This window comes from Rhineura floridana, chromosome 10 (assembly GCF_030035675.1).
Source record: "Rhineura floridana isolate rRhiFlo1 chromosome 10, rRhiFlo1.hap2, whole genome shotgun sequence".
NCBI lineage: Eukaryota > Metazoa > Chordata > Lepidosauria > Squamata > Rhineuridae > Rhineura > Rhineura floridana.
Window position 1 is genome coordinate 77,815,440 of NC_084489.1, and position 27,591 is coordinate 77,843,030.

At 41.1% G+C, this 27,591-nt stretch overlaps 1 protein-coding gene across 8 annotated transcripts in view; it reads right to left on the reverse strand.

Moving 5' to 3' along the window:
• DPP6 (dipeptidyl peptidase like 6) overlaps window positions 1–27,591 on the reverse strand; it is a 717,188-nt gene that overhangs the window by 25,298 nt on the left and 664,299 nt on the right. For all 8 annotated transcript variants that reach the window (XM_061587127.1, XM_061587128.1, XM_061587125.1 and 5 more), the window contains exons 10-16: window positions 27,322–27,419; window positions 22,845–22,968; window positions 20,755–20,793; window positions 12,839–12,946; window positions 11,547–11,638; window positions 9,957–10,004; window positions 8,206–8,324 (exon numbers count right to left, since the gene is read on the reverse strand). In XM_061587127.1, coding sequence (XP_061443111.1) covers window positions 8,206–8,324; window positions 9,957–10,004; window positions 11,547–11,638; window positions 12,839–12,946; window positions 20,755–20,793; window positions 22,845–22,968; window positions 27,322–27,419 — 628 coding nt within the window. The remainder of the gene's footprint in view (window positions 1–8,205; window positions 8,325–9,956; window positions 10,005–11,546; window positions 11,639–12,838; window positions 12,947–20,754; window positions 20,794–22,844; window positions 22,969–27,321; window positions 27,420–27,591) is intronic.

Here is a 27,591-nt window from a genome sequence, read left to right on the forward strand (position 1 = left end):
ATCTTTAATAAATGGAGGAGGGGAATTGTCTATATTGGTAAAACTATTTCCACTTAGTTCACTGATGTGGTTCTTACCAGTCTCTCAAGAAAAATATACATTCTGTTAGCATGCTTGTTCAATTTTTCATGTAAAACATATTCCTCATTTATATGGTACTGATAGTAAGTGAAGATGACTAGATTTGTTCCATCTGATTGATGAGGTAACTTGGATTTCCGTTCATCGTTAATGGAAAAAACTCTTCGTTAACAAAGTGATTCTTATATCCTATACTAACTGGGTTGAAAACAAAAATCATCTGTAGACTATGGAAAAGCAAAGGCAAACGTAATTTTGTTATTCATAGTTATCTAGCTGAAGCTTCAGAGATGATCTCCTACATGATATTACATGCAATGAAAGAGGCCAAAATGATTTTGCATCAAGAGACGGCATCTGATGGAATTCAGTGACATGTGCATCTCAAATTACAATGCAGTTTCGAGCTCCCCTTCTAATATCAGATAAACATGGGACTTGAAATGAACACTAGAAAATGGCAGGCTTTTTTTTTTTTGCATTTGAAACCCCTCTATTTTCCCAAATGTGCGTGCACACTCCTCCCTCAAACACACTGAACACAGGGAAGTTCATAGATTCAATCATCCACCCTCCTTCATATTTTATAATGATATTTCCTATGCAGAGCCTTAAATAATGTTAATGTGCCTTGATCACAAAAACAGACAAACAAACAAAACCTCAAACCCCATGCCTAGCTGCCTTGTCTCCTATTATGATGGACAGCATGGCCTCTGAAGCTGATCACAAGGCTCAGAGTTTCATAAAGGGGAAAGTATCCTGGCCCAAGGATGTTAAGGGCTCTAAAAGTTCAAGGTTCTAGTTTTGGTGTACAAAGCCCTATACAGCTTGGGACCAAGATACCTGAAAGACCGTCTTATCCCTTATATACCCAGTTGATCACTGCGCTCTGCAGGTGAGGGCCTCCTGCAGATACCATCTTATCAGGAGGCCCATTCTGTACAACATAGGAAACGGACCTTTAGTGTAGTGGCACCTGCCCTTTGGAATCCCCTCCCTGTAAATATTAGGTGCCATCTCTGTTGTCTTTTCGGTGCCTATTGAAGACTTTCCTCTTTCAACAAGCCTTTTAATTTGAGACCTTATCCCAGTCTGCATCTGTGTTGGATTTGCTTTTTAATATGCTCTTAAACTTTCTTTTTAAAAATGTTTTTAATCTTAGAAGATGTTTTGATAGCTTTTTTAAGTAATGCTTTTGAAGATGTTTTGCTTTAATGTGTTTTAAAGTTTGTTTTTATGATGTTTTAATGTTTTTAGTGCTTTTGTTTGCCACCCTGGCTCCTGCTGGTAGGAAGGGCGGGATATAATAATAATAACAATAATGATAATAACAACAACAACAACAACAACAACAACAATAATAAAAAAGCTACCACCAGAACTTTAAATTGAGCCCAGGAAACAAAACAGGTAGCCAATGAAGATGAGTATGATTGCATTCTATGACTGAAGCTTCCAAGCCCTAAAGAAGAACCTGGAAGCAACTCTTGTTTATTCAGGCTGTGCTTTGCATCAAACAAGCTGTTGTTGCTGAAGAGCAACTTGTGGCTGTGTTCATGGTGAAGTGACAGATAAGAGGTCACATCCACACCATACATTAAAAGCACACAGGTTTCCTCAGGATTCTTTGAGGGAAGCCAAGTGCTTTAAATGTATGGGGTGGAAGACAGAACCTTGGATCCAACAGTCATATTCTCTGCACTAGCTGATGGTCTCTTCTGCTCGCAGAAAGGATATTTCCACCCCAGCAGAAGAGCACTGTGTAAAAAAAGTGACATCCGCCCTCTCCAGTCCAGAGGAGCTCCTCCATTCCAGCAAACTCTTGTGTAAGATTTCGCACTACCTCTTTTTCAAGACCTTTTTGTGGCCCAATAGAGTTCATATGATACAGCCTATATCTTCCTTATTCATTGTGTTTCTCATGCAGTAATACATTGTGCCACTGCAGTGGGAGAAGTGTCCCTCTAATGCTTGCACTAGCATTCCTAGGGCAAAAGCTCACATTTTCAGCTTCTGCGGACAGTTTTTTTGGATCCAGGCTGGAGAATATACCTCTGCATATCAAGGAATGCATGAGTGTGTGTGTGTGTATCATGTATGTTGCTTCTGGGTGGAGATCACTGATAAATTTGAACCTGCAAACAATAATAACTTTTCTTTCTGCTTATTTTCTTCTCACTTCCCCAATTTAATATAATCCTGAAAACCAGCAATGGCAATGCTGTTATGTACAAGAAAGAAGAACACAGTGCTCTCAAAAAGCATGTAAAATGACTGCTTGCCGCATCCAGATTCTGCAGTTAGAGAAAGAAGGCTGCGATTAATTTGGCTGTGTCATGTGGAAGGCTATGATGATCCTGCTAAACAGCAACAGATTGTTATCTATAAGTAACTGAGCCATATTAACAAAAAGCTACTGCCTAGAAAATAAGTGAAATAAAACTGTGACCAGGATCCAAAGCTTTGTGCACGTGCACACATGCGTGCACCCCTCCGCACTGGCTTTCGTATCTCTTGTTCAGCAGCTGGATCCTCCAGCCCTGAAAAGCCCACTTCCCTCAGGGTACAGGGACCCCCAGAGCAACGTACTGTGCAGGAAAATGGCTGGCAGTGTATGGGAAAATGGCTATCTACTTTTGCGTAGGTGGAAGTGCTGTGTGTGCATGTGTATACACAGGTCCCTCTGGATCCTAGCCCAGTAATTTGAAAGAAAACAAACCAGTGCATTAGGATCATGCTTTCACATTTTCGATATTTTCCCCACTGATATCAGTGGGGAAGCACTCTTTTAAAATAGTGACACTTTCTATATAGTTGTTTAATTAATAAATATTAATCAGCACATCCAGGACTATAAGCCAATTTTAAAAAAACCTAAAGCATTGCCAAGTGTTTTTGGAGAAACCCCTGGTTGTATTTCCGAAGCACTTTGCATGCTTTTTCTGTTTAAAAATGCCTATGGAAATTATGTCAGTGACTAATCGGTATTCAGTGAGAGTTACCAAACACAGAACCTGTAATGTGAGAGAGGAAGAGGAGTGAGTTAAAAAAAAACCTATAATGTTAAAGAAAACACTGCTCTCTTCTGCTCAGCTGCAATATGTGAAGCAGGTAATTTCAAACTAGAAGTGAAACTCCCACTATGTAAACAATGAAAATTGAAATTGTCTGGGCCAGCCTCCACCAGAGCATCTCTTAAGCAGCGATGAATGATTTAAAAGGGCAGCTGCAAACAGGGTGAACTCAAAGGTGCTGCAGAAGTATGATAATTGGTAACAGCCATGCTGCCCCCTCACCCCAGCGTACAGCTCCCAGGATCTCTTTATTTGCTAAGCCATGCATTATTTATAACTTAATGCATCCAAGCACCTAAGTTGTTACACGGAAGCCATATTATCATACTAATAAACAAAGGCGCCAGGAGTGTCTCTGAGCCACTGGCTGTAATTAAAAGATCTGTCTCATCAGTGGCATTTTCAAAATCAGTACCAGAGACAGATGTTTGTGGCATGTGCTGGCAATCACAGATATAAAAACAGTGACTTGAACTGCTTTTCTAAGCCTCTAAGGCATTTGTGTCAGTGCCCCCCCCCCAGTTCACATACATACTTCTTGATGAGGCTATCAATGACTACTAGCCATGATGGCTATGTTCTACTTGTACTGATGGAGGCATTATGCCTCCGAATGCCAGATGCTGGGTATCGCAAGTGGGGAGAGTGCTGTTGTGCTCAAGTCCTGCTTATGGGCTTCCCCGGAAATAGGCATCTGGTTGGCCGCTGTGAGGACAGAATGCTGGACTCAATGGGTCTTTGGATTGATACAGCAGAATGTTCCTTATGTTCTTCCACATGTGCATATACAGCAAAGCAAAAATAATCACCACCTATGCTACCTTATTTTCATGCAACAAGAAGGAGTTGTTCTGACAATTGTTTTAGGCTATAAAAGATTGCAAGGAATTTCAAGTGTGGAACTCCCCAGCAGCACCACAAACTAGCTGTTTAAAAAATACCCGAAGGAGCAGTCAAGATCTTCTAGAGAGAGATCCTGCTCCAAGAACTGTCTTTTCCAGAGGTACACTATCTTTCCACAAAGGAGATGGCCCTTTCTGTGGTGGCATCCTAACTTTGAAATATCCTTCCTACGTTTTTGCTGATGTTACAAACTTTCAGAGCCAGGTGAACTCCTTTCTAGTTGTCCAGGCATTTTAGATTGTACATTTGGAATTGTTTTTAATCTTTTTTTTTTTAGCTTTTGGAGTTTTTGTTTTGTCTCATATTTTTTATTGCTGTTTTCACATTGTATGTATATGTTGTATGAATTAATTTCACTCATATTTTTATATACTACCCTGGAATCCTTTGATGAAGGGCAGTTAAGAAAGATTTTAAATAAATAAATATACCCTTTCCTCAGTGTGCAAATCTCCTGCTCATTCTTACACAGACTGGAGTCACTCTTTACAATCAAGAGGACTAGAAACTTATTTTTAAATCATCAGAAATAAAAAGCTGTAATTTCAGTTTCCTTTTAACAAATCTGCAGGTCACACAAACAATGTTGATTCTCTGTAAAGTAACATTTTACTATTTTGGGGGGCAGGTGGGAGAACTCTCTTCTTCAAACTAAAATGTGCAATATATTATACACTTTGAGTCTTCTTCCTCGCTTTGAATTTTTTTCCTAATAGGTGCATGTACTTAATATTCCTTAATTGTTCATAAAAAGTTAAACAGGTCTCTTGAAATCAGAAAACAATAAACCTAATAAAGATTCTGGCTGGCACAGAGGGTGAACATCTGCACTTACGCACTCAAGAATAATGAGTTGACCCAAGGTCGTTCACCAAGCTGGAAATAAAAACCCCTTCCTCCTGTTCTCAGTACGTGTGTTGACACCTCCAGATTCCTGAAGCTTTGTTATGGGGGGCACTATAGAGGCCGAGTAAGATTGTCTTCCAAGATAAGGTCTTTAACGGTGGGTCCGTAAGTGACTGTGGAGGCCAATTCTGGATCCACACAGCCTCCCACAGTGAGGACATAGGTTTCCAGATGGAAGATGGTCACGATGAGGAATTGCTTGACGTGCCTTCCGCTTAGCTCGTTTGTCCTTTTCGCCCTGTACTTGTGCTTCTTCAAAGTCCATAGCACCTTTGATAATGGCCAACCTCCAATTGGGAAGATAGGCGGACTAATGTTAGCTTATTAGAAGAAGCAAAGACCACCAGTGTTGAAACAATGATCCTCCAACATCAACTTCGCTGGACCGGCCATGTTGTTTGAATGCCTGATCACCGTCTTCCAAAGCAGCTACTTTACTCCCAACTTAAGGATGGAGAACAGAATATTGGTGGACAGCAAAAGAGGTTTAAAGATGTTCTCAAAGCTAATATAAAAAAATGTAACATAAGCATCGAGAACTGGGAAGCCTTGGCCCACGAGTGTCCCATCGATAAAGACCTTATCTTGGAAGACAATCTTACGAGTGATCGCCAATGAATGAGAGATTTAGCTGCTATTATTATTTATTGCTTCAAAAAGGAATTGGACCATTTAGGGCAAATCTATGCTCGTGAATTAAACTGGTTTCACTGTCATTTCCTCTACTCTGAGAACTTGGAAATTATAATTCTGGAAGGGATAGGAAGTAGGGACCTCTAACAGAGAATGATCAGCACCCTCACCACAAACTACAATTAACTGGATTCTTGGGTAGAGGCCAGTGGTTAAAGCTTGAGACAAGTTCAAATCCCCTCTCAGGCACCAAGTTGTCTTGGTCACCTCACTCCAGTCACTATCTCTTCCACCAAGGGCACTGCCAGACTGGCACTATTTTAGGGTGAGATTCAATCACATACCAGCAAATCCAGGTTGCACAACTGAAGTTACTTTGGCACTCTTGCACAACAAACCTCGCCCCCGCAAAGGGACTTTTTTGCAATAAGGAGAGTGGGGGGAGAAATGTGTTGGAAAGTGTGGGATAACAATTGCTTGCTGCAATGCATATGACCTCCCCACAAACTGATCAGAATGAATGCTCAAGAAATAGCTGGTGTTGTCTAACCTCCCCACAAGCTTTGCGCAAACAAATCAGGCACACAGGCTGTCTGGAATCAACCTAACTTTCCTCAAAGGGTAATTATTACCATGTCATGTAATTCAGCTCTACCTAGTTGGGGAACTCATTAGTGAATTATTTGCCTGCCTCCAGGTGTATTAGAAGCACAGAATAGTAGAGTTGGAAGGGGCCTCTAAGGCCATAGAGTCCAACCCTCTGCTGAATTGGTTCCTTTAACAGTTAGGAAGTTTTTTCTGATGTTCAGTTGAAATCTGGCTTCCTGCAACTTGAGCCCATTATTCCTTGTCCTGCACTCTGGGATGATTGAGAAGAGATCCTGGCCCTCCTCTGTGTGGCAACCTTTCAAGTACTTGAACAGTGCTATCATATCTCCCCTCAGTCTTCTCTTTTCAAGGCTGAACATGCACAGCTCAATCCCTGTGTCATACCTCTTTCCATATTCCTCTCCTATATTTACATGTGCAGCAAGCAGACAAAACTGCTAGTCTGCACAATCAACTATTTTAGTCAGTTCTCCTTTTGGGAGGAAGGGCAGGATATAAATTTAATAAATAAATAAATTACACGGAGACACAGGAGTCAACCTTCTCTCCATGGAAAAGTCACTGTTAAACTGGAAGCCACCAGTCGCTTTTCTCCATCTCCTCTTCTATTTTTCCGTCATGTCAGTGAACAATTAAGGGTAATTTACATTAAATTAATGATGCTTCACACTACAATGAAATATTTTATAACATACAAATGATTGGTCTGCTCAGAGGAAGCAGAAACTTATTGCCGACATCCACACAAGTGACAATTTAAATTAATCATGGTCTGCTTTAATAACTATGTTGTTAAAGGGTGACAGAACAGATGTTCTCTTTTTTAAAAAATTAAGAGAGTTAATAGTATCCTGTTTTATCTGGAGGAGCTGCACTTGTGACGGTTCGGGTTTGTGCAAGAGATTTCCTGTCCGCCCTGTGTTTTAAAGTGCTGCTTTGATTAAAGGAAATGAGTTACTTCCCCCCCTCAAGGAGTTACACTAGCCATGTACAATGGAGGCTTATGACCCGAGCATCATTCAGAATTATAGATACTAGTCCTCTGGAAATAGGAACTAGCAAATGTGAATGTGTAAAAGATGGCCATTATAATGTAAAATGCAGCGCACTGATTTAGGCTGGGCATGCTCTGAAACATCAGTAACTAATTTAAATTTCCCAAGCCACAGGAAAAGTGGCAAAAGGTCATAACTTGCCCCGTCACACTAATTACATTCTTGTGCTGGAGGGGTCCACAAGGAAGGAGAAGAGGATTAAGAAAAATTCTTCATAAGCAGCCTTGTGGACGGGAATTGTCTTGACCATAACACATGTTCACGTTTTTTATTCATATTAAAGATTATCCTTAATGACACCCATACTATATCTACTAGGCGTATCCAACAGGGTAAAAAGAGAATGCATAAACTTCACAGGAAACACTTTAAGGAGCTTAAGATACGTAGTTACCAGCAGAGTCTATAAACACTATGCCTGCCAGCAAGAATATTTTATTCTAACAAGTTCAACAGTGACATGGGTAAGGAACACGGAATAAAAACAACACATTTGGCTTGCCCTGAGCAAACATTCAAGTGTCTTCAGTCCCCCTCTTCTGTATTGCTATAAGCAACAGAAACCCTACAACAACTTTGACATTTACAGCCCTATCCCATGTATGTTTACTCAGACATATGCCACACTGAATTCAGTGGGATTTACTCTCAAGTGGGGATGGGCAAGAAGTTCAATTCAGTTCACATTTAAAGCCAAATCTGTCAGATTCACACTTTCTGAAACCATATGAGAGGTGAAATACAGCCATCCTTTGAAATTCACATTTATCTGAATTTTGCAATGCAGTTCTCCAACCAAACAGAGTTTACAAAATTGTATATATTGGGAGTATGTGTAATACAAACATTATCATAGGAGAAATAGCTTGCAAAAATGAGTCCATTCGTTAAAACTGCATACAAAAATGTGAGAAATCCCCATGACAATATGAGAAGCCTACCTTCACAAGTTAGTATGAAATGTACCATGTTGTGGCTGAATGACACACTGAAGTATGTGCAGTTCTTAATCAGGTCACAAGAGAGGCATTGCCTGTTGAAGCTCCCATTCGTATTGGCACTGGAAAAAAGAAGAGAAAATAACACGTGTGTATACAGTAAATGCCAAGAAGCCAGGATTATTGGACCCAAGAGCTGGATTCTCTCTTGAAAAACTGCTTGGGGGGGTAAACCCCCCTGGCAATGATGTCATTGCTTGGTCCACAGCAGCTTTGCTGGGCAGAATCAAGGAAGGACTATGTCTTTATGGAAGAGCATCTGCTTTCTATGCAGAAGGTCCCAGATTCAATCCTAGACATCTCCAGGTAGGAGAATTCCTAGAGAGCCACGTCTAGTCAGTGTAGACAGTACTGATCTAGATGGACCAATGGTATAAGGCGACTTCTTGTGTTCCTAACTATGACAAGGGTTCTGTCTTTAACCTCAAGCACAGTATTTGATCTACTTGTGCTCCTGCAAAGATGGCAGAAAGCCTTTGGGTCTATTTGTCTTCTCTAGAGCAGTGGTTCCCAAACTCCCCTCCCTCCCGGTCCACTTGAGAATTGCTGATGGTTTTGGCAGACCACTTAATGCGTTTTCTGCCTGTTGTAGTAATCGTAAGGCACTGTGCTCAATGCTGCATGACTTTTAATTGCATTTTTTTGAATATTAGGCAGGTGCCATCTCCGCTATCTTTTTGGCGCCTTTTGAAGACTTTCCTCTTTCAACAAGCCTTTTAAGTTGAGACCTATCCCAGTCTGCGTCTGTGTCAGAATTGCTTATTAATATTTTTTTTAATAATATGTTTTTAACCCTTTTTTAAGGTTGTTTTTTAAAATGTTTGTAATGCTGTTTTGTTTTAATGTATTTTAAGATCTGTTTTTATGATGTTTTAAAGTGTTTTAGTGCTTTGTTTGCTGCCCTGGGCTCCTGCTGGGAGGAAGGGCGGGATACAAATTAATTAATTAATTAAATAAATAAATAAATTTTTTGCTTCTTTTTTATTATATTGTATTTAATTATCTTACAATTTGCATTTCATAGAAATCAACTGTACTACGATTAAATACAATCTAAGAAAGGAAGAAATTAAAAATCAATATGAATATTTAATGTGGACATGCCACGGACCATCTGAATGAAGGTTGTGGACTACAGTTTGGGAACCTCTGCCCTAGAAAATTTGGTGGTGGTGGGGTAATATGTTTTTAAAGGCAGCAAAAGGATGGCTAAAATGACTAAGACTTGCCATTTTGCAAATCTTTATAATAATGATTTTTTTTCCTCATAAAATGTTATAAGTATTGTCACTTTCTCAAAAAAGAAAGGCACATGTAAAAGCTTTTGGAAACTGACTGCAAAAACCTCACCCACTTCCATTACACAATAGTGTGTATACCTCACACTTTGCACTGAATCTGCTCCAGTGTAAGAAGAACTGATAACTATTTCATTAAGACAAAGCACTTGCAGACTTTAGGTTAGAGGTAAGATCTTTATGCAGCTCTGAGTGGGTTCACACACCAGTCTATGCATGGGAAGCTGGAGAGAGAACAAAGGCGGGGCACTCTCTTTGACTTCCTGTCCCAGCACTTCCTGTTTCCTTTCTAGGTCCTGAGTCTCTGCATTTAGTTCTTTTACTCATGAGACAATAACAGTCTCTTTCAGGGGAAACAACTCTGAAAATTGTTTCTTCACTGAAAATAAATCATACCTGAATAAATGTCGTGTCCTTGGTAGCCCTTCTGTGCTGAGGAAATAGCTAGAAAAAATGCAGACAAAATATAAATAGATTTTTAGGAGCAGTATTTCATCTGTGTTATCTGCATAGACATAAACCTATGGAGGTGGGACAATGTGTTCCCCAAAATATTATTCTGAAGCTGTTAAGCTCTGGTCAAAATCTTGATAATTCCAGTTTTTGTTTAAAAGAAAGTCTCTGGTCTTCATGGCTGCAAATTTCAAAATGAAAACATTGTTTGCTTGTTTAAAATACTACCCTTCAGTAGGTATTTCCAGAGTGGGTTACATACATGATAGTAAAAGGAACAGAAGAAACAGGCAATTTTAAAATATATATACATATACTCAGCTTTGTCATATTACTTCCTTAATGTTCATGATTTTCATGTCTACATTACTGGACCTGTGACTGAACAGACTGCTGAAAACCAATCAGAAACCTAAGTTTAAATTTGTTTTCCTAAAAATGTGGTCCTGGCAGTGCTGCATCAAAGATCTCGTGCAGATGTTTCACATTTTAAAAGAAAATGCAGTATGTTCACCAAACTGCAGTTGAACACATGATAAATTTGTGTCAAAATTGTTAGTTACGTGCAAATAAATACACAAAATTAGTAGCAGCCGTCCAGCTGTCAGATGGAAAGTGCTAAAAGAATCTTCTATTGTTCAGTGGTTATAAAAAGCAATAGGAAGAGAGCTGTCCATTGTACTGATTTTAAACTAATGTTCTATTAAAAACTCAGGCTGGATGAAAATGCACCCAAATGCTTCAGAAATTCTATGCAGAATGACACCCCCCCTCTACTCCGAAAGAGAAGCTCTGCAGCATTGAATGTCTTTAAGTATTTTTTAAAATAGGAAAATATGGAAGCCCATATAAGTTGGGATTAGTTTATGCGACCAGTAGCAAGCAAAGGGCCAAGCGAGATATATCCAAAACACTCCTTAAGCCACTGACCTGAATTTACTATTTTTACTATGGAGTATTTACTATGAAGTAAAATTTAGTGAATTTACTTCATAGCAGTATAAATAATTTAAGTGAGCCTCCTACAATATAAATATATTTGACAGGAAGGTCCTCATGACAGCCCGATGATTCTTATGCCCGTTTCACAGAGGAGACTTTCAGACTTTTCAGACCCAAGTAATGCAAGGAAGGCCTAGCTTCTGTATTTAAGCATAAATCTCCCAGGTCCCAGTCCAAAGCAATACCTTCTGGGCTGCATGAGTGCTCCACTGATCCAGTTTCCTATGCTTTAAATCTCAGACCATTAGTGGTAGACCGTGCCACCACTAAACCTTCTAAGAAATGAAAGCCTGCTTGACATTATTGATCGAGATACCCCCACTATCTGCACTTTCTGGAAACAATTAAAGACATTTTGTTCTGGCAAGCTTTCCCAGCTGAATGAATAGGTCTCTGCCACTGTTGTCTACTTGGTATTGTTTTTATCTGCAGTTATTTGCTGTATTGCTTTTAACTGTTTTTATTGCATTTTGTATATTGCCTTGAGATGTGTGTGGAAGGTGATAACAACAACAACAAGGTTTTCCTTACATTTTATGCCGCCTTTCATCATATCCTAAAATCTTGGTCACATCCCAGTCCCCTGACGTGATTGACTGTAAGTTGTCATTGCTGCTGTTAGGCTGCCGATAAAGAGAGGAAAAAAGGGATTTCAAAAAGATGGAGCAAGATGTTCTAACTATCCAACACAGATCTGCTTTATCTTCTTCAGAACAAGTTCCCCTTATGTCTCTGCCATAGCATTTTTAACCCCCCCCCCTAATTTATTACTCTTTCTTTTTCCTAAGTCCTGGGAGTGTAAGTGCGATAAATAAATTGAGCCAAATTCATGCTTGAGACAACACTGTTTCAAGAATTCGCAGACTACACCACAGTCAGTCCCCCTAGGGCAAGAAGGGGGTGGGGAGCTGCTGAAGTCTCTCTAAATGTGGCCAAGATAAAGCAAAGACAGATGAGCTGGATCTGACTGGGAAATCTAATGCATTTACATATTTATTCAATTTTTGTTCCCACCTTTCCTCCAAAGAGCTCAAGGTGGCTACATAGTTCCCCGCCCCTTTCACTCTCACAACAACCCTGTGAGGCAGGCTAGGTTGAAAGATAGTGACTGGCCCAAGGTCACCAGTAAGTATGAGTGGGAATTTTCCTGGTTGAAGTCCATCACTTTGACCACATCACCATATTAGTTCTCACTTTTCTGGGTCCCGGAAGATGAAGTAACAAAAGACTGAAAAACATGAACAAAAACTCATTCTGCTAATGGAATCTAACCAACCCTACACCTGAACTCCTCAGTGCTTGCGCCCAAAGAAGCCCCCTCCCCACCCCCAGAGCAGCCTCCATTATCCAGTCATACCCTCACCCTGAGGGGCTGTAGTTGTTCCTCATTCAAACCTTCCCTGTATCAAAAGAGACCTGCCCATTTTTCTGTGGTACCCACCCATCAGTATTAAATGTTTTCCATTTAAACCCTTTTTGTATCAATGTCACCAGATTCTACTGATAATATGCAGCTATAAGATTTCTTGCAAAACACTGTTTGACTATCAATGCACATCTTCCTAGGATATTTTGCATGTGATGTGTCTAGCGGCAGACATGTTACATTGTCAAAATTGCCAATGCATGCCTATTAAAGGGAATCTGTGGCCCTCCAGATGTTGTTGAACTACAACTCCCATCATCCCTGCCCATGTTGTCTGGGGCTGATGGGAGCTGGAGTACAACAGCATCTGGAAGGCCACAGGTTCTCCATACCTGGTCTACTACATCTCACCCACTTACAAAAATGAAATTAACAGCACCAAAGCTTTGTCTCTCACCTGCGATGTAGACATGGCAATATGGTAGAACTTGCCTCGCCCTCCTTGAGGAATGGCTCGGACAAAGAAGAACTTCCTGCCATCCTTGGAGAAGACAGGTTCTTCATTCTGCAAATGCCAAGCAGTTGCAAATGGATGTGACTATAAATATTCATGAGTCTTGAAATAAACCCCTCAAGCCAGTGCCCGTGTCAGTCCCGTCCTTCTGTCAGTCTCCTTCAGCTACAGGTGGATTAAAACCACAGCTCTTCCAGGAGTCAGGCAGCAATCCAGCTCAGCAAATTATGCCATCCTTCAAATGTTGTGTTGCACCACATCTTTGTCCCTTACTTGGTTACTGTCCTTTCCAGATGCAAAATAAATTGCCCTGCTGATCTCTTTACACACTGGCCTTGCTGGCCTGGACTGCCTTTTGACATTAACTGGTGTTACATATAGGAGCACAGGTAGCTGCCTTCCACTGAGTCAGAACATTGCTCCATCTAGCTCAGTGTTGTCTACACTGACTGGCAGCAGCTCTCCAAGGTTTCAAACAGAGGACATTCCCAGCCCCACCCGGAGACATCAGGAACTGTAACTGGGACCTTCCGCATGCAAGGCAGATGCTCTGGCACAGAGCTACAGTCCCACATCCAAGCACATTCAGTCCCACCAAGCTAAGCCAAGCCTCCAGTCGTAACATTCCAAGTTCTGGCGCTATTGCTGGTTAACTACATACAACTGAGCTGGCTGATCCTGAGAATTATCAAGCAATGACATTTCGAAGACTCCTGCTATTGCTGTTCAGTGAGAACTGCGGTCTTTCCCTTGCCACCCCCACTCAGTGTCTCTTATCAAGGAAAGGAACCCTAATGAGCTTTTGGGCATTGCAGCATTTTGATCTTCAAAGATATTATCCCTTTGCAAAGCTAAAAACAAAGTCACAGGCATGCACAAAGATTTACAGAGAAACAGCTAGAAAGCATCTATAATACAGACTTCTGTTAAAAGAGTTTACGGCATAATGCTTCATTTCTCTCAAAGGCTTCCTGCTAAGCTGCAACAACTGAACCTTGGTTATCTGTCTCCATGCCTTCCCCTCAGAAAACACGGACAGGCTGGCTGAGTCAATATAGACATCAATAATAACTACTCTGAACCATGGTTTGCACTAACCATAGTTCAGAACCAAAACCAAGATCTGAGCTCTGAAATGTACAGACAAAGCCAATAATACTATTAATAATGTAGAGCTGCTTGTCTGACTCCATTTCCTATCTGCTCAACAAATCATGTTTCAAAGTTGCTTGCTTACTTTATTTTCCATCTGTTCAGTCCTCAACAGTCCCCACAATTATCCCCGCTAAAGAGCAGACAATAGGGCATTATTCAGAGACAACCTCTCCTCCTCCATCTCCTGTCTCCTTCAAAAATTACTAATAAAGAGCTCACCTTCTGCCTCTCCTTTCTCAATATGAAGCCTCCTGTTTGTCTGCAAGCTTCAGCTCAGCCTTGGCATTATAAGAAGGGATCTTCCTTGCATGAGCTTCACAATAATTCTGTGTTTAAGTTTCCCTAATTCATATTGTCACGGTGTGATGGGTCTGCTAATGATCCTCATTTTCTCAGCTTTACTGAAAATTACATGGCATGGATTACATTGTTTAATAGAAGCCCCAAATAGTCGTAGATGCTTCAGTCTTTTTTAGCCACCACAGAGAATGGAAACTGACCCATCACCTAGGCCAGGAATAGCCAATATGGTGCCCTCCAGTTGTTGTTGGACTACAACTCCCATCAGCCTCAAGGCAGCATGGACAACAGTCAAGGAAGACGGAAGTTGCAATTCAACAACTTATGGAGGGAATCATGTTGGCTGCTCAAATCTAGGCTCCTGCTATTCATGATGTATTGGTATTCCATTTGTTCAGTTTTGCTATGGCTAGCACATGCAATAACCTAGTTTTGTAGCCATTTACAACTAACAGTGCAAGCCAAATCAAAGATTCGCCAGAATGAGTGAGTTTGGAATAAGTGGATCTTGGGTTTCCTGCCTGAGCTGGGGCTGACAATTCCCTTCTCTTGGCTCAGCCAGGGATATGCTGGCATAACTCCCTCAATCCTGCTGAGAGAAGGGCTATGCCAGCTCAGCCATGGCTCAGCTAGTAGAACTTAAGCCAGCAGAACGGACACCACGGTAAGTTCCCAAAATGGGGTGTTCTGGGGCATGGTGGGATGGGGACAAAGAGAGATGTACACTTGTTCCTGAATGGAGTTTGAAAGAGGGGCAATGTATGCCAGCTTAATTTCAGTTCGTGTAAATTCCACTGGCTTCCTGCATTGAGGATTGCTCTACCTGACAAATTTGAAATTGTTGGGGTTAAATAGCAAAAGCAAGAGAAAGTCCAGTGACACCTTAAAACATGTTTATCACAGCCAGGGATTTCCTAGGCAAAGCAATTCAAGAGATGCAGGTGATGAAATAAATTATTCTTTAAAAGTAGTACAAGTTGCAACTGTAGTACAATTTCGCTTCTATTGGAACTTACTTTAAATGCAAACTGCAGTGTAGGACCTCTGACCTGGATTGGGACCGGGGGGGGGAGAGTTAAAGTCCCTCTGTTCCACATGCCAGGGTCCTGATCCAGATCAGATCCCCTGGCAATTTGTGAAAGCAAAAACTGACAGTCAAGGTCAAACTACATGATAAATGTTTTGTGCAGTTTTGCCCTGTCAGGTATATCCAATCACCCAAGGAAGGCTATTTCAGTGGTGCATTTGGTAGGACCCTCTGCTGGGACTATATCACCGTATAAAAATATGGGGTAAAAAGTAGGCCCTCAAATACATACTTGTGCTAAAGGGGGGTGTCTCAGATCTGAAAAGGCTGAACACTACTGCTGCAGTGCATTTCCTTGTAAGCGGAACAAAGTCAGGCTTCCAAATGGCAACCAAGCAAACTCTCTTCCACAGCTTAAGCCAGGGGTATCCAATGTGGTGCCTTCCAAATGCTGCTGCACTAGAACTCTCATCATACTTGATCACGGGCCCTGGTGGCTATGGCTAATGGGAGCAGTAGTCCAGCAACATCTGGAAGGCAACATGCTGGCTTTTCCACATTAAGCCATTCAGAACTCTCTCCCATAGGCTCAAGCAACCTAGCACTTTCCATGTTTTAAGAACATTCCTCCATTCCATAACCTCATTTGGTACATGAACAGAAATGGTTAAAAAGCTACTCTTCTTTAGCTGATAGTGTGTGTGTGTCCTTTTTAAAAGCCCATTTCAATTCATGCTGCATATTAAATGAAATGTGAGGGGATCATTAACAGGGCTATCATGCCATGATGCTGTGAATTAGCAGTGAGTTTAGCAGGAGAAATGTTCAATATCTTGCAGCAGCAGAATTTTGTGGGGGCCAGCTGCTGTATATGATTATATACAGCCTTCTATCTACTGCAGAATTCAAGCTCTGGGCTGCAGCATATTTTTGCCATGGGGATGCTGCCATTTATGTAAAGTGGGGATACCCATTATGTGATGGAAGTGAGTCCCTCCCCTGGTAAACATCACTGTGGAGACAGGTAATGAGGAAAAAGGGGTGCTCAAAACTGGGATGCCATTTTCAAAGTCTTCCCGAGGGCAGGCATTGTCCAGCTCTCAGTTCTATAGTACAGCTGCAGGGGTTGCTTCAGCCTATGGTCAGATGGTAATAGGGATGACTGGAATGGGTTGAATAGTCTGCACAGCAGACTTCCCATATACTGTATAGAGTGTCTGATGGGGCAAGCCCCATCCTTCAGGATCAAGGAAAGCTGCCTTATACTGAGTCAGATCCATTGGCCCATCTAGTTTAATACTGTCTGCATGGACTGGCAGTGGCTCTCTGGAGTTTTAGGCAGGGGTCTTTCCCAGTCCTACCTGCAGATGCTGGGGCTTGAACCTGGGACCTTCTGCATGCAAGGCAAGTGCTCTACCACTGAGCTATGTCCCTTCCCTACAGTGTCCATTCAGGAGAAACAGGCTAACTGCAGCTGCCAGGACTGGCTTTGACATAACAGCAATGAACCTTGGGCTATAAAAGGATACACCTGGCTGTAACAATCCTGAAATTACCTTCTGACCTTTAAAAAATAAAATGAAAATCTATGGGTCTACGACTCAGTAATTTGTATGGCCATTGCAGCTTAAGAATTTGAGAGAAATGAAAAGAAAAGAAAGAAGGTAGCCTATTAATCACCCACTTAGTCAAATGGAGAAGCTTGGAACAGCCATGCTATCCAATGCAGTTCCCACAGACTTTCTTAGGAAAGCAGTTTGTACTCATCTGTGGAGTTGTGTCAAATGCCATTAAACTCTGCAGTGATTAATATCACACTGTCGGCTCCTTGGCATCTAGCAAGCTTAGGTGCTAGAAACTGGAGGAGCAGCAAAGAACATGGGAGGAAGTCTTTGATAGAACAGAACAATGATAGGGGTATAGCCCAAGCCTTTAGCTGCCAATGTGATTAGCCATTCAGTTTCATTCACTGAACGAATGGGATTTTCCAGGGCTCAAGGAGGGCGATGGTTACTAGCTACTAGGCTTCTTAACTACTGGGTTAGGTTCAAGGTGCTGGTATTGGTGTATCCTGGTCCCTATACAGATTGGGACCAGGATACCTAAAAGATCACCTCATCCCTTATGTATGAAACCAATCACTGCATTCTGCAGGACAGGGTGGTATACAACAACTTAAAAACATTTCAAAACAATACAAAAAAAAAACTAAAACGTCTGGCTACTCAGAAAACATTTTAAAAAGCTGTATCGGCCTGTCAGTAGAAAAGACTGTAGGAGATGCCTGAAAGGCAAAAGCAAGGATGCCTGCCGAATCTCTTCTGGAAGAGTATTCCACAGCATGAGACCAGCGACACTAAATGCCTAACTTCTGGTAGAGGCTAGTTGAGCTTCAGTAACGCAGGGGACAACTAACAGATGATCTCACTGATTGGGCTGAGATGTCAGAGCTCAGGCGCTCTTTAAGGTATCCTGGATCCAAGTTGCTCAGGGTTTCATATATTAACATGAGAACCTTGACCCTGGCCTAGTGCAGCTGTTTTAGCAGAGGTGTCATATGCTGTTGGCCATCTGCCCCCATCAGCAGTCTAGCTGCTGCATTCTGTACCATATAGAGCACATAGAGCTCATTGCATAATCCAGTCTCGAGGTTGGCAATGCATGGACTACAGTGGCCAAGTTATGCTGATCCAGATGCGGCCACAGCTGGCTTATCAGACAAAGCTGGTAAAAGGCACTCTTTGCCACCGAGGTCACTTGGTCCTCTAATGTCAAAGATGTATCCAGGAGTGCCCCCAAGCTACATACCTGTTCTTGTAGAGGGAGTAAAACCCCATTCAGACAGGTACCTTCTCTATTGTCTTTTTGGCATCTCCTAAATATATTCTTCTTTCAACAAATCTAAATGGAGATCTCTTGGATTTGAATTGATTTTACATATGTGCTGTTGTTGTTTTAAACTTTTTTTATACACATCATTTTAAAATTGTTTTTATATGTGCAATTGTTTTAACTACTTTTATATATGTAACTATTTTATATATGTTTTCATTATATAGTAAGTTGCTTCGGGATGGCTCATGGGAAGCTATTCATCTTCACCACCATCATTATATCCCATCCTTCCTTCTCAAAGATCTCAGGGTGGCAAACAGCAGAAACAATACATTAATTAAAAAAAGAAAGAAAAACAAGCCATAACTAACCCTCACAGCTAATGTTTTAAGGTTGCCAGACACAATATCTTTCACTCCCAAAGCTGTCTGATTTAAGACACTTCTCCCCTGTTAGTCCTGTTAGTCTTACCCTGTTCAGGGGAGGGCAGTATGTATTCCAGTTCAGACATCCCACCCACCCCACTTTCATTTGTCCACAGGGACAACAAAGAGACTTGTAGCACCTAAAAGACGTACAAATTTATTCATGGACTAGAATCTACACTGTACTTTCTCATGGGATCCCTTTGCCTGCTGCAATGGGCATTGGGGGTCTTCCAGCCCCTTCTCAAGAAGGCCTCTGCTGAAGCATAATCAGGCAGTTCTTGGCTTTTCTGACCAACTCCATCACCCCTCTCACTTCATCTAACACAGGGAGTATCCATGGTAAACCCCCTCTGAATACCGCTTACTATGAAAACCCCATTCATAGGGTCGCCATAAGTTGGAATCGACTTGAAGGCAGTCCAGTTCATTAATTCATTCTGTCACTGGCAAGTACAATCTGCTTTTCTGGCTCTTGTCTACTGCCCTAAATGTTATCATATTGTTGTTCCATTTACTGGAAGGTGAACTGGTTCTTCAGTCATGTTCTGGGGCTTGGAATTGCTTGTGTGCCTTCATGGATCTTATTTGCCTATGCAAGTCTCTCTCTCTCTCTCTCTCTCTCTCTCTCTCACTCACTCACTCTCTCTCTCTCTCTCACACACACACACCCTTCTCTTTTGCTTATTCCACACACCTGAAATCTGCCACTGTGTAAGCCACCCTGATTCTTACTTACAGCTTATCAGCATGACACGTTTATCCACAACCAGAAAGGTGACCATGCCTTTATTTATGTGTCATCACAGTTTTTGTGAGTTGTGCATTATGACCTCTGTACACTGGGCAGGGAAATTATATTCTCCATTCTCTCTGATGTTTCAAAACTACAACACGGGCCCCAATTGCTTTCTCTACCTGTTAGAGTGAAAATGATAACACTGTGGTTCAAAGGCCAATGGCAGCTCCCACCAATAGCTTTCCCACCTACTTTACATGACTGATGGAAGAACTGGCAAGATAGTGTATATATAGTTCTTTCAACATTTAAGAAAAACACTCTGCGTAAACCAATTATGAATTAATTAAATTCATAATATAGCAGATCCTTCTGTTCGGTCCCACTGTCCCATGCAACATAGTAGCATAACTCTGACACAACTCTGATGTGATGATAAAGATCATCACCATCATCATCTTTATGTCCCAACTTTCCTCCAAGGAGCTCAAGGTGGCGTACATCACTATACTGACTGACACAATCTGCAAGCTTAACATTTCCGTGATGAGCCCAGGATCCCCTGCAATATCGCAAGGGATGATGGAAACAATGTCAGTATACCTGTTATGGGAAATTTCAGAGAAACAGCAGTGTTACAATACAAGCCTAACCATGTCTACTCAGAAGTAAGTCCAGTGTGGCTTACTCACAAGTAAATGGACTGCAATCCAATACACACTTACCTGGGAGTAAGACCCATTGAACTCAATGGAGCTTACGTCTGAATAGACATGTACTGGATTGCAGCCTTAGTCTGTTAGAAGGTAAAAACAACAAACAGTCCTGTGCATTTTCAAAGACTAACACGTGTGTGTGTGGGGGGGGGCAAGAATTCATTTCATTAATACATGGTATGGGTTTACCCCAACCCATGTATCAAAGTACTAGTACTGTACTAGGTATACAACATACAAGTAAGTTTGCTGCAATGGCTATTTCAGCTCTGGTCGTAAGATACCCACAAGGATATACAGTATACAGAAAGTATTGCTACATGATAACTAGAGCAATTAGCTTCATGTTTGAAAGCTATGCCTATTCATTCATTCATTCATTCACTCATTCATTCAAAGTCCTATTACGCTGAGTTTCTCAGCCACCAATTTCATCATTGAAAATACAAGAGGGATTTTACCAAGAGGGGAGAGTTTTACAAAAAGAGGGCTGGAAAGGCAGGTTCCCAGGTCACCACTAATCTGTACCAAAGTGTCACTTTGCATATCTTAATCTGTCCCTTTGTGGTTCTGCTCCTTTCCATTTGCCTGTCTGAAGAAGCTCTCTCTTTTATTAAGGAAAGAAACAAAAAGGCTGAGCCGGAAGAGAAGGCCACTATTACCTGTCTGTGGAGCCAGGCTATACTCTCATCTTCATGTTTCTGAAATGAAGCGACATAATTCAAATATTATACTGTAGTTTGCATCTATAATACTTTGCTCATTGGGGCAAAAAGCTGTTTGGCTCAATTTCAACAGTGGATGAGCAAGCACAGAGGAATCCACCTCAGTGTGATTTATGAGAAAGCAACTTGAAAACCATTTGCTTTTTTGCTCTTGATTAATCAAGTGAGCATGTTTACAGTATGGCAGTTCTCCATGCGATTAATGGTAAGATGCTCTTTATTGACGTTGTTCATAAGCAACCCAGGGCTTTGCCTGGTGGAAGAACAGTGAGCTTTCTTTTCCTCTACCACACAGATTGACCAAGCAATGAGCTAGGCCCCCACGTGAGCACCTGTTTGAATGGAAGTCCTATTTGCCAAATTTCTCTCCATCCCATTTTGTGTGGGAGATGAATAATGGTGAGTAACAGGGCCTCCACTGGATGGGGTGTTTGCATGGAGGCCCAACTTGGCTCCTATATTACATCTTTGCATGGGGAACAAGAGGGGGCATGCCACTCCTCTACCACATGAAAGACCTAGATAACTGGTCTTCAACTAGTGAGTCACGGCTCACCACCGAGGTCTTGCCTGATTTAAGATTGGTTGTAAGAAGAGTGTTACACATCATGCAAGTACATAGTAAAAAAAAAATTGGGACGTCCCCAGATGCATGTTTGTATGTTGGGTCTAGAGTCTGACAAGGCTGAAGGCTACCCTCCCTGCCCCAAGGTACTTACTTTATTTATCCCCACTTCCCACATTTCTGGGTGAGCAGAAAAGAGGTTCTGATGTGAAAGTGAAGACCACAGAATAAAACAAGTGAACATTAGTTAAAGGTGTATATGGAGGTAAGGGTGTGCTAGAATTCTGCCCAATTCAGATTTGGTACCAAATTTCCCATTATTTCCCTTATTCTTTATAATTGCAGATTGGGGTTTTATGTAGCAATTTCCCACAGCTATTTTTGAAAACTGATTTTTAATTAAAAAACCACCTCTACAATATCAATATGAAGAACAATAATTTTATTGCTATTTCCTTTCATGGCTTGATAACTTCTTTTCAAAATATTGATATTTCCAGGTCCCAGGCTGTGGTCTGAAGGCACAGACAGGTGCGGCATCCAGAGTCTCAAGAATGTGGTATTGCATAGCTGGGATCATCCAGCAACAGTGCAGAAGTTGTGGATGATCCACAGTTGTAGAGTCAGGAAGCAAAAGGAAAGATGCAATGGAAGAGGGGACAAGAGAAAGGAAGAGATGGTAGGATAAGGAATCTCGTCCTTCCTGGTTCTTTCACCTCACTCCATAATGAATGCCAGAAAATTAGAGCCTAGAGCAAAATGGAATCTGCAGTCACCAGGTCCATGAAAACAGAAAGGTGTTTGGAATAAAAGTGGGTAAGTTAGTTGCGAAAATTGTGCAATATTTGGCAGCAGAAATGGGCAGCCAGCTCTCAAGCACTTGCACATGGTTAAAAGTGTAAAATTATAGGAAACTCTTGTGATGTCTTAAAAAGGTGTCTGGCCAATTTATTTTGTAAGGCTAAGATGCCGAAGATACAGGGAGAGCTGAAAAGCTAATAATGCAGCTCTGGGATCATGGGAAATATGTCAGGGGCACAACCCAGCCAACATTAAGCACTTTAAGTCCCAGTGACTTCAATGAAAGAGTTGAACATCAATGTGAATTAAAGCTGTACTTCTGAGTGCATTTTCTTAGGAGTCACCTCCACTGAACTCAGTTGGATTTTCTTCCAAGTAAACATGCAACTGTCCAAGTGTGTTAACTCTGGGTCAAGCTTCTAATTTCAACTGCATACATCTTTTGTTTTCTGTGTACATGAAATGTACACTGGATGACACATCATTTCAGACTTCGAAATACCAAAGAGAAAGCTATTGGTGTTTAGATGCCTGGCATTTAAACATTTTTATAATAATAGTTATTGAATGTTTAACTTGTTTTACTTTATGTTGTAAGTTGCCCTGAGAACATTTTGTTACAGTTGGCCTGTAAATCCTGTAAATAAATAAAAGTAAATACCTTTGTGCAGACTCCTGTTGTTGCATCACAGAGAGTCAGGATAGAAACATTCTGTGCCCTGTTTAGCCAGTTCACTGCAACTTTGGTACTGGTTGCCCATTTCACCATGGTTATATAGTACTCCCTGAAACAAATAAAGGCATGTGAGCACTACTAAAATCAAGATCAAGTGGCATGTAATGCTTTATTTTCCAGATGTGGCAGCAGTAGAGTGTGTGTGTGTGCGTGCATTCTTTCAACTGGAGACCACCAATATCTGGTACAGCTCCTAGAGGGTTGCTCTTTCCACCATGTAAATAAAGCAGGGTTAGGGAATCTGTGGTTCTCCAGACTACTGGACTACATATCTTATAATCCCTGACCACTGGCCATGCTGGCAGGGGCTGTTGGAAGTTGAAGTCTAACAATATCTGGAAGGTCACAGGGTTCTGCAAAGAGATCACACCTGGCTGCATCAGAGCAAGAGGTGAGGCAGTGAGGCTCCCTTAACTGGCTTGGCTGGGATCAGCTGCAGTCTCCTGCAGTGCCCAGTAACTTCATTATTCAACATTATCTAATAAACAGTACCTGAATTTTGTTTACTTTTTCCTTTGCAGTTTTTCTTTCTTTTGCTTGTAAATCATTGGATAGGGGCCAGCTAACTTATGCTTTTTAATCTATCAGCCCAACAACAATAAACAGGTGACTCTTTGACTCATGATCTCCCCTACCAGTTTAAAATGTGAAGTGGCAAAAATCATACACAGGACATCTACTTCTATGTATTTCTGTTCCTGTTTAATATTTAATGCTTGCCGGTGTTGTGCAAAGCTCTGGAATTATGCAGCTCCAGAGAAGGGCTGTAGCTCATTGGTGGAGCAAGAGGACTAGATAGACCAATGGCAGTTTCCTGTGTTCCTCTGTTCTGCATTCTAGTCCAATGGCTTCATTCTAAGTTAAACAGACAGATGAATAGGCAAGCAGTGGGCATGGGATGCAGATTATTATTATTATTTATTAAATTTCTTAGACGCCTACTACTAAAAATAGTCTCAAGGCAACTTACAGTATAAAATCAGTGAGAGAGAACTGGACAATGGTGGCTAGTGCCCATTGGGACTGGTAGTGTGGAAGGCAGTGCAACCAGCGACAGCTGGAGCCAACTGTTTCTAGTTTTGGCCCTCAAGCACAAATGATCATGATCAGTGGAATTTCTGTGTTTCCTTTCCCTCCATTGTATAGAATCAAATATTTGTTTTTGGAATGTGAGTGTGGACTATAAATAAATTTGATAAGATATGAGACTGCACTATGTCATAATTGTAAACAAAGTAGGGATTATTTTTTGTGTTCTTTTCTTTAAACTTTGCTTGAATTCCCATATAGTTAACTATAGTGTAATAAGACCCTTGGCTGCTTATTACTTTTTTATGTTTTTGAGGCACACAGTGCACAATGTCTCCCCCTTGAGCTAAGAAAGTAACAAATGAATTGATAACAAAAGACTGTTACAGTTGTAAGACTGACAAATCATGCAACCTTATATTCAAGTGGGAGGAGCAGGTCAAAGTCATTTTTAAATTATAATACAATGACTTTTCACAGTGTGTACAGTCCATAAAAATTGCATGTGTTCATTTGTTAGCTGTAAAATATTTATAAGGCGTTGTTGCTCTCGTTGGGATTAATGTTCTGTGTCGCTGGATAAATCTCTTGCATTCTGGAAAGAATTTGCTATGCATTCAGAGGAGGATGCACTCAAAGAATAAAGATGATCTGATTATCCAGCAAAATAATAAGCTAGACCACAAGAATTCTGGTGCGAGGTGGAATGACTGAGTTTAGCAGGTTCATGCACAGCATTTGAAGAGTGGGCAATATAATGGTGCATTGAAAATTCAGTATCATTAATATTCCCCCTCTCTCTCTTTTACATGACAGATTGACACCAGCATATTCTCTGAGGGAACAGCATTATTTTACTATTATTACTAAAACTAAAATGAGCGGAAAATTAAACATTCCTTTCAACAGCAGGTCTATACAATTAAATAATAAATATAAAGGTAGGACAAATTATTGTCAAAAACCTCCCATGATCCAAAGCAGTTGGAACCAGTTTTTTTGTTTGATGTCTACATTTATAACTTTCCTTGACCAGGCATTGAATAAAAAACACTGGAATACAGTGTGGCATAATCTGAAACTGGGTCACAACATATGAGCGTGATGTCTACTGCGCTCAATTAATTATCAAATTTCACAGCCAAGGATTCCAAATTCTGCACACAGAATGCAGATTGTGTAATTATGACACTGATGATAGTTCAATATGATTTGTGCTGAATAGGATCATCAATGGCTACTGTAGATGAGACCCATGCAGCAGAGGAGTGGTGCAGAACATGAAGAACTTGGATCAAGCCAAAGGCCCATCTAGTCCAGCGTTCTGTTCCCATAGTGGCCAACCGGATGCCTATGGGAAGCCCACGAGCAGGACATAAGCACAATTGTTTCCCATTAACAGATATTCAGAGGCTCATGTTCTCCAGCAGCTGGTTGTTAATGTCAGAGATTATAAACCAGAACTACTCAAGGTTGCAGGCTGAGCCCTATAAGAAGACACTGTTTGCTCAGTTTGAGATTAGAGCCAATTTCAGCATCCATTCTGGATACATCTAAGGATTATGGCTTTTATAAATAGTCCCATATCTAAATATTCAACTTTTGAATGTCTAGCTCATTAGACTTTAAGGTGAGCTTTGAATGTATTAAATTGAATCTGAGGCCTATACAGTAGGGCCCCGCTTACTGGCGCTTCACATTCCGGCGTTCTGCTAATGCGGCGGCTTTCAATTAGGGGAAATTCCCCGTTTTAAAGCCGTTTTTGTGCTTTTGTGGCATTTTGCGGCATTTTCGTGTAATGCGCCCCATTATACTCAATGGGTTCCGTTTTATGGCGATTTCCACTTTACGGCGGCAGTCCAGAACGGAACCCGCCGTATAACTGGGGCCCGCCTGTAGAATACTTTAACCTTAGCAATTTATTGGACACACTAAACAGCACAAGCTCACTGATTCAATACCCTGGAAGTATCCATAGCTTTTAATTAATCAGAGGATTTGAAGAACATAAGCATCATTTCTGTAAGGTTACACTGACAAGAAATCCCATTGCTTTCAAAAGAATTCATTTCCAAATTAAGACTGCTTAGGATCACAGTACAAAACCTTTAATGCCAGCCATGATAATGCTGAAGGAGGAGGACTTATGGGGTCACAATGGAGTGACCATTTCTTATTCTGGCACAGTTGACCTTATGTATGGTAACATAAGAACATAAGAAGAGCTTGCTGGATCAGGCAGAGGCCTATCTAGGCCAGCATCCTGTTCTCACAGCGGCTAACTAGATGCCTATGAGAAGCCCACAATCAGGACCTGAGCGTCATAGCACACTCTTCTCCTGCGGTTTCCAGCAACTGGTATTCAGAAGCATGATGCCTCTAGCAGCTTTGGCTATGGGGCAGTATATAAATACAATAAATAAATAAACGGTGGAAGAAGAACATAGACATCACGGCTAGTAGCCACTGAGAGCCTTATCTTCCATCCAGGAAATAGCGATTGGACATGAATGTTAAATATTACAGGTGAGCAGATGTGTAGCAGCAGAATACTTAATTGTATCATGGCACTTTAGGGACTAACAGTGTGTGACCACATGCACATTTTACTCAGAAGAGTTCAGTAGGATTTCCTCCCAAGTAAGCATGCAAAGGACTTTAGCCTTAGTGTGACATTATTGTGTCCTGATCAACACTCAGTTCTGGTGTGGTGCACAAAGAGCTAGACATAGAAACAAATTGTTGGTTCAAATCCCCACTCAGTCATAAAGCTTGCTGGCTGACTGCAGCCTTGCCTACCTCAATAGGGTTGTCCTGAAGATAAAATGGGGAGCCTATTCTGAGCATTTTGAGGAAGAATGGGATTCAAATTCAATAACAAATAAACAATTCAGCAGATGCATTAAGTAGACTTAAGGTGTTTGGTTTTTAAATTTCCAGCCACACTATACCTGAGACTACTGGACTGATCTGCACCAAGAAGCTGACATTTGAAAATGCATTTAAAGTTCTATGGAGTACTGACCTAGGTAAGTAGAGTCAAATTTCATACAGGTGGATCAGATTTCAGATTATAGTAATTTTATTTGTATTCACATTATTCCAAAGTGCCCCATGCAATATAAAGCTGCCCCAGGCCAACAAGGTAAGCCTTATGAGAAAGCCTTTCAGAGAAAGTAAACCAATGGAAGGACCATAAAAAATCTGCATAGTTAAAGCTACTCTGTCATGACAGTAGATAAGCACCTAGGACAAGGAGAGAGGAGAGGAAAAAGAATAGAATTAGAAACTGTATGAGCAAACAAGGATATTTAATGACAGCAGTGCTGTTTCATGCTCCCAAGTCTTTGTTTTTCACTAAAACAGCACAAACCTCATTCTTGGATCATCAGGAGGAGTCATTTCCAAATCATGAGTAGGCCCATTCAACCCAATGACATGTAAGGAAATGCTTGGATTCTCTGTTCCAACCTAGAAGACAAAGGAAGATAGAACGGTAATACATTATGCAATAAATGACTTATTCTGATTATATCTAAGAAAACTGGCTAGGAGCAAATAAAGGATTTGGTACTGGGCACAGCAAGCTTCAGAATCTGACTAAGGATTAGAAAAATACAGAAATTGCAGACGTAGTTCAGAT